This window comes from Sarcophilus harrisii, chromosome 3 (genome assembly GCF_902635505.1).
Source record: "Sarcophilus harrisii chromosome 3, mSarHar1.11, whole genome shotgun sequence".
Classification (NCBI taxonomy): Eukaryota; Metazoa; Chordata; class Mammalia; order Dasyuromorphia; family Dasyuridae; genus Sarcophilus; species Sarcophilus harrisii.
This window is the reverse complement of record NC_045428.1, coordinates 484,492,840-484,507,056: the sequence shown is the minus strand read 5'-3', so window position 1 is coordinate 484,507,056 and position 14,217 is coordinate 484,492,840. Positions and strand designations below refer to the sequence as shown.

General features: G+C 33.9%; 1 protein-coding gene across 1 annotated transcript in view; it reads right to left on the bottom strand.

Annotated features, from left to right (window-relative positions):
- Positions 1-974: 974 nt before the first annotated feature.
- Positions 975-14,217, bottom strand: part of DDX10 (DEAD-box helicase 10) — a 250,108-nt gene continuing 236,865 nt past the window's right edge. Inside the window, exon 18 of the mRNA XM_031961102.1 lies at positions 975-1,616. Within this exon, the coding sequence (XP_031816962.1) occupies positions 1,436-1,616 (181 nt within the window). The 3' untranslated portion in view covers positions 975-1,435. The remainder of the gene's footprint in view (positions 1,617-14,217) is intronic.

Below are 14,217 nucleotides of genomic sequence, written 5' to 3'. Positions count from 1 at the left end.
CCTTGAACCCAATCTATTCCACTGATCAACTAATCTATTCCTTAGCCAATACCAAATAGTTTTGGTAACTGCTGCTCTATAATATAATTTTAGATCTGGTACAGCTAAGCCACCTTCATTTGATTTTTTTTTCATTAATTCCCTTGAAATTCTTGACCTTTTGTTTTTCCTGTAAAGGGAATTCTTAATTCCAAATTCTGTTCCTACGGCTGAGTAAATGTGAACTATTTTAATTGTTATCAAAAGTTACCCTCCTTTCTTATCTTCCTTACAACCATTTTGTGAATTTCAAATTCCCTATCATTAAATCTCTTATTTTAACATATTCAAAGGCAAACCTCTCACCTACCCTATATTCTTTGACAAGGTGCAGATTATAAAGCAACTATTAATTCTTCTGAGTTAATTAATCTTAAATATCACTAATCACTTAGCATGGATGCAAAACTATGCTGTTTTTTTTTAACTACTTTGCTTATTGTTATTTAAAATTACTCTTCAGGTAAAATAGGGTGGGCATAGAAAAAGGTGATAAAACTATAAATAAATCTATATCATAATGCAAATGATTTATTTATTATCAATTTTAAAAAATTACTTTGGGGTTTTAACAATTAGCTGTTTATAATTAACACCAAATTATTCTCAATTCATTTTGGTTTTTACTCCCTATCAACTTCTTGCTGGGGCAAATCAACGGTAGAGAAACTCTGGATTAGAGTATGAGAGTTTGAGAGGAGGCTTCAAAAGCTACATATATTTGCAGATATGGCACAAAGAAAACCTCTCTGCTGCACTCTGACTGTAGGCAGCAATGAAAATGCTACCAAAAGGAAAAATTGTTTTGAAAGGGCTAATTTGAGATGATGAAAGACCCATTGTTTTAAGAATCTGTCAAATGTCTTTATCTTAAGAGCCTTCCCTTATGGAAATTTTAAAATAAAGATGTCAAACAAAATGCACACACAATTGTATTTCATTTAGTAAGAAATAACTTTATTGCTTACCATCATCTCTGAAAAAGAATACCACAACATTCTCTCAGGGTTGGTTCATTCCAATATCTTCTTTATCTTTGGTTATATTAAATCTATCAAAATCAACTATAACTTAGTCTAATAGTACTCAGAAATGTTTGTTTCTTTAGCAAGACTGGGTTCCTAATAAAGTTTCAATAAAGAGTTTTACAATTCCAGAGAAAATGTGGGGAAAAAAACTCCCCACTTATAAAATGTGTAACTAAGAGAAATCTCATGCTGATTCAAAGACTGCAAAGCTCATCAAATGTTTTGATGAGGGAAAAGAGACCCTCACTGTCGTTACATATTTTGGCTGCCATCTGGAGACAGGGTCATTTGGGCATGGAATGTGTTCGTGTATGGAACCCTTACGCCACACAGTATCCATGGAATCATAGTTATTAGGAGAGAAAGAATTAGCTTTGACTTTTGAGCAGATGTAGCACTAGCTCTTCATCCTCTGCCAGAGAAAGGCCTGTATCCAGTGGCTCCATGGTCTCCCACTTGCCCTTTTTTGGCTTATGACTTGAAAGCATCTCTTCTTTATCAGCATTTCTGTAGTTTCTTTTCCTCATTCCTCCCATCTTCCTTATTTCACTGTTGGAAATAAAAGCAATTATTTTAAAATACCTGGGTAAACAAGCATGACCATCATCATACTATCACAATTTTATTTCAAAAAAGGTAAATATGACTAATAGATAAAAAGATAATAGACTCAGGGAAGAAACGTAACAAAAAAGATGAAATCAAGTCAAATTCAGCAAGCATTAATAAGAACCTATTCAATTAATGAGCAAGACTATTAGGCATTTACTATGTCTTCAGTACCACATTCATTAAGTGCTAGAGTAACAAAGACATAAATGAAATAGTCCCTGCCATCATGGAGTTCTACTTAGGAAGGTAGCATGTACAGATAAGGATATATGAAATATATGCACAATAAATGCAAAGTAATTTTTCATTAGATTCATTAACAACTGAGGGGAGGTGGGGTTTGAGAATGAGATGGAATCAGAATAGGCCTCATTTAGAGAGTGATGTTTGAAGTGGGTTTTGAAGGGAACTAGTCAGTTTCCGAGGTAAGCCAAATGAAGAAGATGCATTCCAGGTATAAGGGAAAACCTACACAGAGATATGAAGGAAAGAAGTGAAATGTCTTGTATCAAGAACATCCAGAAGACTAGTTAGGCTGGAAAAAAAGTTTGTGAAGAGGAATAATTTATAATAAGATTCTAAAGGTAATTCAGGACCAGGTTGTAAAAGGATTTTAAACTCCAAATAGGAATTTGATCCTAGACTACTGTAGTAGAATGCCTGTAAAATTTAGTAAATGGAGAATTATCACTTTTGGATCTATCTAGAAGATGCAGGAGGGGGAAAGGACTTGAAGCAGAAGACTGTGTACAGAATACAGAGAATGGGAAAATATAAAAAGGGATTATTTTTTATAGCTATAAACCTCCAGATTACTGAATTTCATGTAATTAATACTGCTGCTGTCCAATATCTATTCTATTTTTTAGTACTAACAAATGCTAAAGTTAAGAGATGTTACACTGTTAAAACACCACACCTATGTGTGAAACCCAAAAAGCCTGTAAAGGGTTAAAGGGAACTGTACCATTAAGAGGCAGGTCAGTTCTCGGAAAGCCCCCATAGCTGTGAATCATAACACACTTGAAGGAATTACAAATCAGCCTTTACTGAGGCAGATGTTGCTTGTGGATTGGGAATAAAATAAATTGGAGGCAAGAGGGAAGAGGAGAGAGGTCAGAGAATGCAACTGCCTCTCAGTCTCCTTGTATTGTTATCACCCTCTCACATGAAGGCTCCTGGAATGCTATATCTTCGATAAACAGTGTCAAAAATATGTTTGTTTCTTCATTTTGAAAAATATATATGAGATAATCAATGAGGATTAAAAACTCTCCCCAGAAACAGGGCTAAAATCATGCTCATAACTTAGGGGCTTCAAGGAAGTGGCAGGGACAGAGCTAGGATAGTAAAGTAGGAGGAAATAATACTTGATTTCTCCCTCCACAGAACTCCTCCAAACATAACTAGAAAATGCAATAGATTAAATCTTGGGAGGGGAGTCCAGAAAAAGTCAGTGAGTCAGTCATCTGTCCAGTTTAGGACTGGAAAATAGATTGATAAAGAGGTCTGTGAAGACACGAGTTGAGCCAGAAATTTACACAGAACTTCAGCATCCAGAGAAAAGTTATACTCTCCAGGGCCAGAGGGATCTATCATATGGAAAAAAATGAGCTAGCAATTTGGTTGTAGCTGTACTTGGAGATGGTGTTCCCAGGTAAGGAGACCTTGGATGGTACACTAGTAACAGAAGTTCAGAAAGCAACAAACAATGATGTGGCTGAGACACTAGAGGAGGGTTTCAGTTCTAGCCTTATCCACACTGTAGAAAAATAACCAAGGAAAGAATCCCAGATTAAAGACAAACCTAAAATTCTATCATTCTGAATCAAGTTTTCCAGCTCACTGACAACAGCTGAGACCAACAGAATTCTAATGCTGCTCAAACTGAAATTCAGATTGGAAGCTTGCAAAGTGCAAATCAATCACATTTTGCCTTGAATCAGAACATTTTCAAAGCACTGCAGCTTGCAAGCCCCTGAGACTGTCCTTGAGATCTTGAAATAACACAACACTTAATATGCTAAGAAGACAGCAATAGATTCAGAACTTCCCTCTAGAAGTTTAGAGGAGCCCAGCCCTATTATCAAGTCTGAATCAGGAAATAGGCTAGAAGAATAAATTTTTTTTAAAAATCCCATCATGAAGATCTATGATGGTGGCTGGGAAGCTCAAAACAGACTCAGAAGAGAATAGCCCTAAAAACATCATCTACAAGCAAAGTTTTGGAGGAAAAACAGCTTGGGCACAAATTCAAGTAACATTCTTGGAGGAAATGGAACTTTTTTTACAGGTTAAAAATGACTTTATAAATGAAATGAGAGTGTCTGAGGAAAAATTGGAAAAGAAATGAGAAATATAGAAGAAAAAATTGGAAAGGAAATTTAACAGCTTGGCACAAGAGGTACAAAACCTTGCTCAAGCAAAAACTCCCTGACAATTAGAACGAATCAAATAGAAGGCACAAGAAATATTAAAAGAAAGTCCAAAGGTTGGGGGGGGAAAAAAGAAAATAATGTAAGATTATCATGGCAAAAACATGGAAAATAGGTTGAAGAGAAAAAAAAGCATTGAACTTTTTTAACTGCATGACCCAAAACCCAAAATCACTTAAACAATGTATTAAAAGAAAACTACCTTCTCTTAGAACCAGTAGGCAAAGTATAGAACCCATCAGTGACTTCCTAAAAGAAATTCCCAAATGAAAACTCACAAACACCAGAGCCAAAATCCAGAGATTCCAACATCATCCAGAAAGAAAGAATTCAAGTACGAAAGGGCCATAGACAAGATCATATGCAATTAAATAGCCATCACTATACAGAAGTAGAAAACTCGGAACATAATAAAAAGAAAAATTAGTACCATGATATGGGGGTTGGGAGGGGCTTTTAAAGAGAATGGATCTTTAATGAAGTAGAAGACTTGCAAGAATTCTTGATAAAAAGATCAGACCTGAGGAGAAACTCTATAATTCAAACATGGAAGCTAAGAGAAACATAAGTGGGTAAAAATGAATAAAAAGCAACTAGGGATTAAATAAGGGCACTGAAATAATCTATATCATCTCTGAATCTCAGTATCATTGGGGTCACAGAAAGAGTCTAATTATTTAAGTCCTGAGTGTCCTGTTATATTTTGATGATATCAAGAGAAGAATGGGAAAAGTACAGAAGAGAAATTCACTGGGGTGAGGGTGAGAGAGGTGAAAGGGAAAAGAAATTAGAGAATATTATATTGCATAAACAGCATGTACAAGTAGACATCTATACAAATAAGAAAAAGAGGTGGGGGGATGAAGCAGCTGATAATTCAATCTCACTGTCATCTGAATCAAATCAAAGAAGGAAACACAAATACACAGAGTTGGGTAAAAAAATAAATTTCACTCAACATGCTAACAGGAAAGAAAGGGGAGAAGAAAGAATTAGAGGGCAGATTAAGGAATGGATTAGTCTTAAGCAAAATAAACTTTAACTAAAGGCAAGCAAAAATATTCATAGTTTTTTTTTTTTAAGGTAAAAAAGAATGGGACCTGAATCTGAAGGGATGCTCATAAATAGCTAAGAATAGCTAAGCAAATTATATATGTATGCAAATATGATGGAGTTTTGTTATTATATAGAAAATGATGGAGACCATTTCAGAGAAACCAATACGAATAAATGTGGAGTAAATGAACAGAACAAGGAGAATAATTTATACATAGTTGAAGCAAAATATTTTGAAAGAATTAAGAAATTATATCAGCATAATGACTAACCACCAGTTCAATAAAGGACTGATTATCAAACATACTAGCCACTTCCTGACAAAGGTAAAAGACTTAAGAGTACATACTGAGACATAATATTTTTTGTACATGACCTAAGTGGAAATTTGTTTTTGCCTAACTATATAAACTAGTAAGGCTTTGTTGGGTTTGACTTATTGCTGTTGTTCTCAAAGAGAGAGTAGATTTTAAATTATTAGAGAAAATATATTTTTTTCAAAAAAGAGAAGATATAGAGACAACTAACTTAAAAACAACAAAGGAAAAGTGCAATATGAAAACTTAAGGGTCAAAAACAATATCCCTCAAACTGGTGTCACGAATGTAGTTAATGATCATTTGCTATCAAGTAGTTTTACAGATATTCAATTCAGTTGTCTAGGAATAAAACGCTGTATTTTTCTGACAAGGAAACTGTTTCAAAATTCAAAATAAATAATTACTATTGCTAACTATTTCCTCGTTCATACTATTCTCTCTGTCCTCTCACCCTTTCTCAAAAACTGTTTTGCTTCTGACCACTTCTTCCTTCAATATACCCTCTCTTATATTATTCATCACTCTTCTTGTATTCCCTTTCCCTCATGCTTTGCTGCAGCTGCAGGTTAAGAGATTTCTAAATTTCTACTAAACGTGTTATGTTATTTCCTCTTTGAGCAAATTCTAGTGAGAGTAAGGTTCACTAACTCCTTTACTTCCCCTCTTCTCCTCCACTATAAAACCTTTTTCTTGCTTCTTTTATGGCAGATAATTTACACCATTCCATCTCTCCCTTTCTTCCAAGTACATTCTTCTCTCATCCTTTAATTTTATATATTAAGATATTATGCCTTCACATTCAACTCACAACTGTGCGCTCTGTCTACATATACTTCTCCTAACTGCTTTAATAATGAGAAAGTTCTTATGAGTTGCAAGTATCATCTCCCCTAGTAGGAATGTAAACAGATTAATGTATTAATTAATTAATCAATCTCTGATGATTTCCCTTTTCTGATTACCCCTCCCCCCCGCGCCCCCCTTGCTTCTCCTGAATCCTGTATTTAAAAGTCAAATTTTCTAGTCAGCCTCTGGTCTTTTCATCATGAATGCTTGAAAATTCTCTATTTCATTCAATGTCTACTCTTCCCTGAAGTATTATATGTACTGTTTTATTGGGTAGACGATTTTTGATTGTAATCCTAACTCTTCTGCTATCTAGAATATCCTATCCCAACCCCTCTGATTTGCTAATGTCGGAGCTATTAAATCTTGTGTTATCCTGACTGTGGTTCCATTCAACTTGAACTGTGTTTTTCTGGATGTTTGCAATATTTTCTCCTTGACCTGAAAGTTCCAGAATTTGGCTATAATGTTCCTGAGAGTTTTTATCTTGGGATCTCTTTCCGGAGATGATTGGTAGATTCTTTCAATTTCTTTTTCATCCTCTGGTTCTAGAATTTCAGGCCAGTTTTCCTTGATAATTTCTTGAAATATGATACCTGGGCTATTTTTTTTTTAATCATAGCTTTCAGGTAGACAAATAATTTTTAAATTACCTGTCCTGGATCTAATTTCCAGGTAAGTTGGTTTTTTTTCTTCCCACTAAGATATGACATTGTTTTCTATTTTTTCATTCTTTTTATTTTTATTGTTTCTCATAAATTTCTCATAAAATCAATAGCTTCCAAGTTCTCAAGTCTAATTTTTAAAGAATAATTTTCTTTAGTGAGTTTCTGTACGTTCTTTTCTATTTACTCAATTTTGTCTTTAAAGGCATTCTTCTACTCAAAGCATTTTGTACTTCCTTTTATATCATTCTTATTTCTCTCCCCAATTTTTCCTCTACCTCTCTTATTTGATTTTCAAAATCCTTTTGAGTTCTTCCATGATCTGAGAACAATTCTTATTTTTCTTGAAGGCTTTGGATATAGGAGTTTTGATTTTGTTTTCTTCTGAGTGTGTTTTGATGTTCACTGTCACCATAGCAACCTATCATCAAGAATCCTTTTCTGTTTGCTCATTTTCCCAGACTATTACTTGACTTTTAACTCTTTGTTAAAGTAGGGATCTATTTCCAGAGTGGAGTAAACAATGTCAAAAGTTTCAAGGGTTTTATGCAATTGTTTTCCTTTTTTTGGCTTTGTAAATTTTTTAAAAATTCATTGTGATATTTTATTTTTCCCAATAAATGCAAACATCGTTTTTTTGCTTTCATCTTTGCAAAACCTTCCAAATTTTTCTTCCTTCCCTTCCCTAAACCCTTCCCCCTGACAGTAAGTAATCCAATATAGGTTAAACATCTGCAATTCTTTTAAATATATTTCCATATTTATTATGCTGCACACAAAAAAATCAGATAAAAAAATGAAGAAAAGAGGAAAAAAACAAGTAACAACAACAAAAGGTTAAAATACTATGTTGTGACCTACATTTAGTTCCTATGGTTCTTTCTAGATGCAAATGGCTCTCTCCATCACAGTTTATGCAAATGGCTTTCTCCAAATCACAGTCCATTAGAACTGGCCTGAATCATGTCATTCCTGAAAAGAGCTAAGTCCATCAGAGAACACTCAATAGTGATTTAGAACATTTTTTCATAGGACTAGAAATGGTTTTAATTTTCTTTGTCTGAAAATTGTCTGTTCATATCCTCTGACCACTTATCAAGTGGGGAATGGTTTGTCTTATGAATCTAAGTCAATTCTCTCAATAGTTTAGAAATGAGACCTGTATCAGAAAATACTGGCTGTAAAAAATTTTTTTCCCTGTTTTCTGCTTGCTTTCTAATCTTGGTTGCATTTTTCTAATGAAAAATTTTTTAGATTTAATTAATCAAAATTATCCATTTTGCATTTCATAATACTCTCTAGTTTTTATTTAGCCATAAATTCCGATCTTAGAGATAATATGGCTTCTTCTAATTTGCTTATATTTCTAGCATAATACTGAATAACAGTGGTGATAATGGACAACCTAGTTTTACCCCTAATCTAATAGAAATGCTTCTGGTTTATCCCCATTAAATATAATGTGTGCTGATAATTTTAGATAGATGCTACTTGTCATTTTAAAGAAAACTTCATTTATTCCTATGCTCTCTATCTAGTATTTTTAACTGGAATAACTGTTGCATTTTGTCAAATACCTTTTCTGTATCTATTGAGATAATATGATTTCTTTTAATTTGATTATTGATATGGACGATTATAATTGCTGGTAGTTTTCCTGATATTGAACTAGCCCTTATAAAGTTGCTTTCAGAGATCCTTCTACAAACCTGTACTATAAGCCAACATTGGAAATGTGTATGGGTAAAGCAACAGAGATGTGCCTCAGTGCTAGCAAAAAAGACCCCTGTACGCTCCTTCTGATGAGGTATTCTGGCTCCCTCACCCTATGGACTGAGACCTCCAGAAGCTGCCACTCTTGCTGCTGCTGCCACTGTCGCTGCTGCTGCCACTGTCAATTCAGTAACTTCCAAAGCCTACTTTCTGGGGCTCCCCTCACAATCTAGTCTAACAATCCTTTCCTGATGAACTTTCAATCCATCCTTGGCATCTGGGCTGAGAACTCTGGAAACTGAACTGCTGCCACTGATTCCAAGGCCCCCAAGAGCTCCTCCTGGTTTGCTGGAGCCAGGACTGTGCAGGAACTATCTGCACTCTAATCCCATATAACAACTGATCTTTCAAATTGTCTTCACAGTTGGAAAATTGTTCTACTTCATCTTTTTTGTGGGTTCTCACATTCTAAAATTTGTTTAGCATCAGTATTTAAAGGTATTTGAAAGAGTTTTGCGAGAGAGCACAGGTGAGTCCCTACCTTTTGCCCTGTCATCTTGGTTCCATCTAGACTTTTTCCTCTAAGGGATTCTTGTCAGAGTAGTACATATATTAATCACCAAAGAATGTTCAAATTCCCAAATAACTGCTTATTTATTATGCCAGCAAGATTATGCTTAAGATGCTGCAAGCTAGGCTTTAGCAATATGTGAACTAAGAATTACCAGAATGCTGGTTTTTGAATAGGAGAAAGTAGGGATAAAATTACCAACAATCACTGGATTACAGAGAAAGCAGTAGAATTCCAGAAAAACATCTACTCCTGCCTTCATTGATTACACTAAATCCTTTGACCCTGTGGATCATAACAAAATGTGGCACGTCCTCAAGAGATGGCAGTACCTGATTATCTTGCCTGTCCCTTGAAGAACCAACAGGCAACAAACAGTTGGAATCAAACATAAAACTGATTTAAGATGGGAGGAGTACAACCTTATTTATTAACTTATATGCAAAGAAATAATGTGAAATGCCAAGAGGAATGGGCAGAAACAGAAATAATCACAGATATGTGTATGATACCACTCTGATGACAGAAAGAAATTAAGAATTGAAGAATTAAGAAACCCCTTGAAGAGGGGCTAGAAGAAGAGAGTATAAAAGCTGGCTTAAAGTTTTACATAAAAATAAACAAACAAACAAAAACAAAAAAACAAAAACAAAAACAAAAAAAACCTAAGTTGGCAACTGATCCCATCACTTCCTGGGAAATAGAGAAAGAAAAAATGGAATCAGCATCAGATTTTATATTCTTGGGCTTAAAAAACATGGCAGAGGATTACTAAATCAATGAAATTATAGTTTGCTCCTCAGAAGGAAACAATATGGCAAATCTGAACAGCAACTAAAAAGCAGAGCGATCACCTGGCCAACAAAAGGTCATACAGTCAAATCTAGGATTTTTCTAGTAGCACCATATGGTTGTAAGAGCTGGACTATAAAGAAACCTGAGAGCTAGAGAACCGATGCTTTAAAATTGTGGTGCTAGAGAAAATTCTTAAAAGTCATTCATGGGAGAGTTCAGGTGAGTTCTTGCTTTTACTCTCCCATCAGCAGGAGATTATTTTGGTCAATACTTTTCACTAAAAGGTCAAATACTCAAGTTGAACCTTAATAGTCTAGCCACATAATAATATAGGATTCACTGGAAAAGACCCTGGTGTTGGGAAAAACTGAAAACAAAAGGAAAATGTGGATGACAGAGAATGAGATGGATAGTATTGTGGAAATGATGAATGTGAACTTGGACAGACTTTGAGAAATAAGGGAGGACAGAAAGGCCTGACATGCTATAATCCATAGGGTCATCAAAAGTTGGAAAATAACTGAACAAGACAATCTTCCTCTTCTTAGGGAAAAAAATTCACATTCAAATTTTCTAATCATCTAGGTTGACACTGAATCCATTCATATAGTAAACAGCAGCCTGACCTCTCCAGGTTCCTGTGGTCCCTTCTACTTCTTAGATTTTGTAATTTTTTGATATCAATTTTAAATTCTTTATGAGATGTGCTCTTTCCTGGAATAGCAATATCCTATTTTTGCCAGAGGAAATACTGTATTTATACATAAAATTAAATAAATTGAAAGTCTTATACAAGTCTTTTCAAAAACTATTTAATGGTATCATCCACTGAAATGGTAATATAATGTTAAAATTATATTCACTGCAGGGAATAGATGACTCAAATAATTGAAAAAGTAAAAATGCATGCAAAGTATTTCTACAACTAGCAGATTCATCATTTACCATAGTATGTAGTTCAAATTATAGAAGAGATCTTATAGGTCACCTAATCCAATCCAAAGGGGAAAAAAATTCTCCTTTAATATCCTTATAAAAGTAATTTTCTATCCTGCAGTAGAATAGATCAATTGATAGAGATTCCTAGCCTAAAAACTTTTGGGGCAGATAGGTGATGCAATAGATGGAGCCCTGGGAGTCAGAAAGATCTTAGTCTAAAATCATCTTGACCCTGAGCAAGTTATTTAATCCTGTTTGCCTCAGTTTCCTCATCTTTAAAATGAGCTTAAGAAAGAAATGGCAAACTATTCCAGGGTCTTTGATAAGAAAATTCTAAATAGGGTCACAAAGTCAGATATGATTGAAAAGACTAAACAACAAAAAAACCCTAGAAACATAGCTCAGGTATAATCCTTTAATCAATGTGTTTCCTGATGATCCTCCTAGCTGGTAAAAAAAAATACTTTTTTCCCCTCATGCACATCTTGAAAAAAGATCTTCTCTTCTCTCTGTGAAAGATTCTCAGTTCTTTAACCTATGCTTCATATCGAACAATTTAAAATACCTTCATCATCTTGCATACCCTCATCCATTGATCCTTCAATTCATAAATACCTTTCTTGAAATGAGATGCATAGCATTTTGTAGATATAATCTGATCTGTGACATAATATAGTGGGATTACCTCCTTAAGACTTCTTTAGCATTTGACTTATAATGAGCTTACAGTCAATTAAGCCCTTCTCATTTGAAAGCAATTCATGAAAAAATTATTAAGAAAAGTCCCTCCCCTCCTTCATCTCACAATACTATAATTCTATAGCTAATTTATCCCTATTAGGTTATATACCATGTTGGTTTCTACCAAATGAGACAGTTTTAGAGTCTGTTTCTTTCGTGCAAAGTATCAAGCATTTATATAACACACAAATTCAATAACCATGACTTCCATATCTTAACCAAATCACACTCAAAAATGTTGAGCAGATCCTTATGGTATACCATGAAAGACCTGCTTCCAAGTTAAGACTGTTATCTCTTGATTATCACTTTCTAAAGCTGGTTGTTCAAATAGTTATAAGCCTACCTAATCATATCACCATCTCATCCATATATACACATAATATTTACAAAATATCATAAGAAACTATAACAAATACTATACATTTTCTCCATGGAAGTGCAAATCACAATTTTCTTTCAAAGTTCTCACCAAGCTTCATTAAATAAACTATTAGTGAATTTTCTGGAAGATAGATCAAGCTCATAAATATAAAATTTGTCCTCTTCCTTTTTGGGCAATGGAAAACTTCTCTTGTTTTCTAACATCTCTATACTGCTATAAAATTCATCAGAGATTACCAGCAGCAATTCAGTAATTGCATTCTTCAAGATCTTTTACCTCATTTCAACCAATAAATCCATCAATAAGCACTTATTAGGGACCTACATTTCTTCCAAAAGGTTATTTGAGGAGACCCAAATCAATCATTGAACTCATTTAAAGAAAAGAACTCTTTCACTTAAACAAAACCAAAGCAGCCAAGATTAGAAGGGAAGCAGAAAACTGGGAAACATTTTTTATAGCCATTATTTGTGATAGACTTCATTTTTAAAATATATAGAGAACTAACTCAAATTTTTAAGAATACAACTTATTCCCTAACTGATAAATGCTCAAAAAATATGAACAATTTTCAGATAATGAAATTAAAGCCATCTATAATCATGTAAAAATGAAAAAAATCATGATTGATTAGAGAAATGCAAATTAAACAACTCTGAGGTACCACTTCACACCTCTCAGATTGGCTAATATGACAAGAAAAGATAAATAGTGAAGAGGATGTGGGAAAACTGGAACATGAGTACATTACTGGTGGAGTTGTAAAATGATCCAACCATTCTGGAGAGCAATATGGAATCCAAGGGTTATAAAACTGTGTATACTCTTTGATTCAATAAACTACTGGGTCTATATCCCAAAGAGATCATAAAAGAGGGAAAAGGACTCACATGTGCAAAAACATTTGTAGCAGTCTTTTTGTAGAAGCAAAGGAGCTAGAAATTGAGTGGTTGTCCCTCAGGGAATGGCTGAAGAAGTTATGATATATGAATGTAATAGAATATTATTATTTTATAAGAAATGATAAACAGGCTGATTTCAGAAAAACCTGGAAAAGACTTTCATGAACTGAGCAGAATAAGGAGAGCATTACACACAGTAACAACCAGACTATGTGATAATGGAGTATAACAGAATTTGCTTTTCTCAGCAATGTGACAATTCAAAAGAATTCCAATAGAGATGGAATGGAAAATGCCTTCTGCAATGCAGAGAGAGAACTATGGATTCAGAATGTGAATTGAAGCATACTAGTTTCGCTTTTTTTTTTTTTTTTTTTTTTGCTTTTGCTTTGTCTTTTGTTTTCCTCTTGGTCTGATTTTTTTCATGTACAACATCACAAATATGAAAATATGTTTAAAAGGATTGTACATGTATAAACTATATCAGATTGCTTACTGTCGGGGAAGATAGAGGAAAGGGGGAGAAAAAAAAACTGGAAAACAAAATTGTACAAAAATGAATGTTGAAGACCATCTTTACATGTATTTGGAAAAATAAAATGCTATTGAGAAAAAAAAAAGAAAAGGAAACAAGATGCTCTATTATTACTCTCTCTTTTATCCCGGGCTTCAATTTTTAACGTTTATTTTATCCTTTTCAATTTGAAGAGCATTCTTTTTGACTAAAACATCAAACTCCAAAGAGGATAGAGTAGTTTTTGCTCTCTCTCTCTGACATGTTAACATTATACTATATTTACCATCAAGCAATGGGTCCTTATTTATGCCCTGAAAATGCCTTTTTTTCCCCCTTAGTATTTTTCATATGGTTTAGCTTAAGTTGGAATTTATCATTTTTGATACTATTCTGTATTACTCTTTTGCATTTGTCATTAGATATGTCTTTCTCCTTCCATTTTTTGGTACTCATCCTTTAAAAATCTAAATTTATTAAAATTCATCTAGTGAAGCAGGTGGCACAATGGATAGCACACTATCCTGGGGAGAAGAAAACCTGAATTCAAATCTGACTGGAGATACTTACTAGGTGTCTGACTGGAAAAATCATTTAACTTCTGTCTGTCTCAATTGTATTTTCTAAAAAATAGGGATAGGTTGTTGTAAAGATAA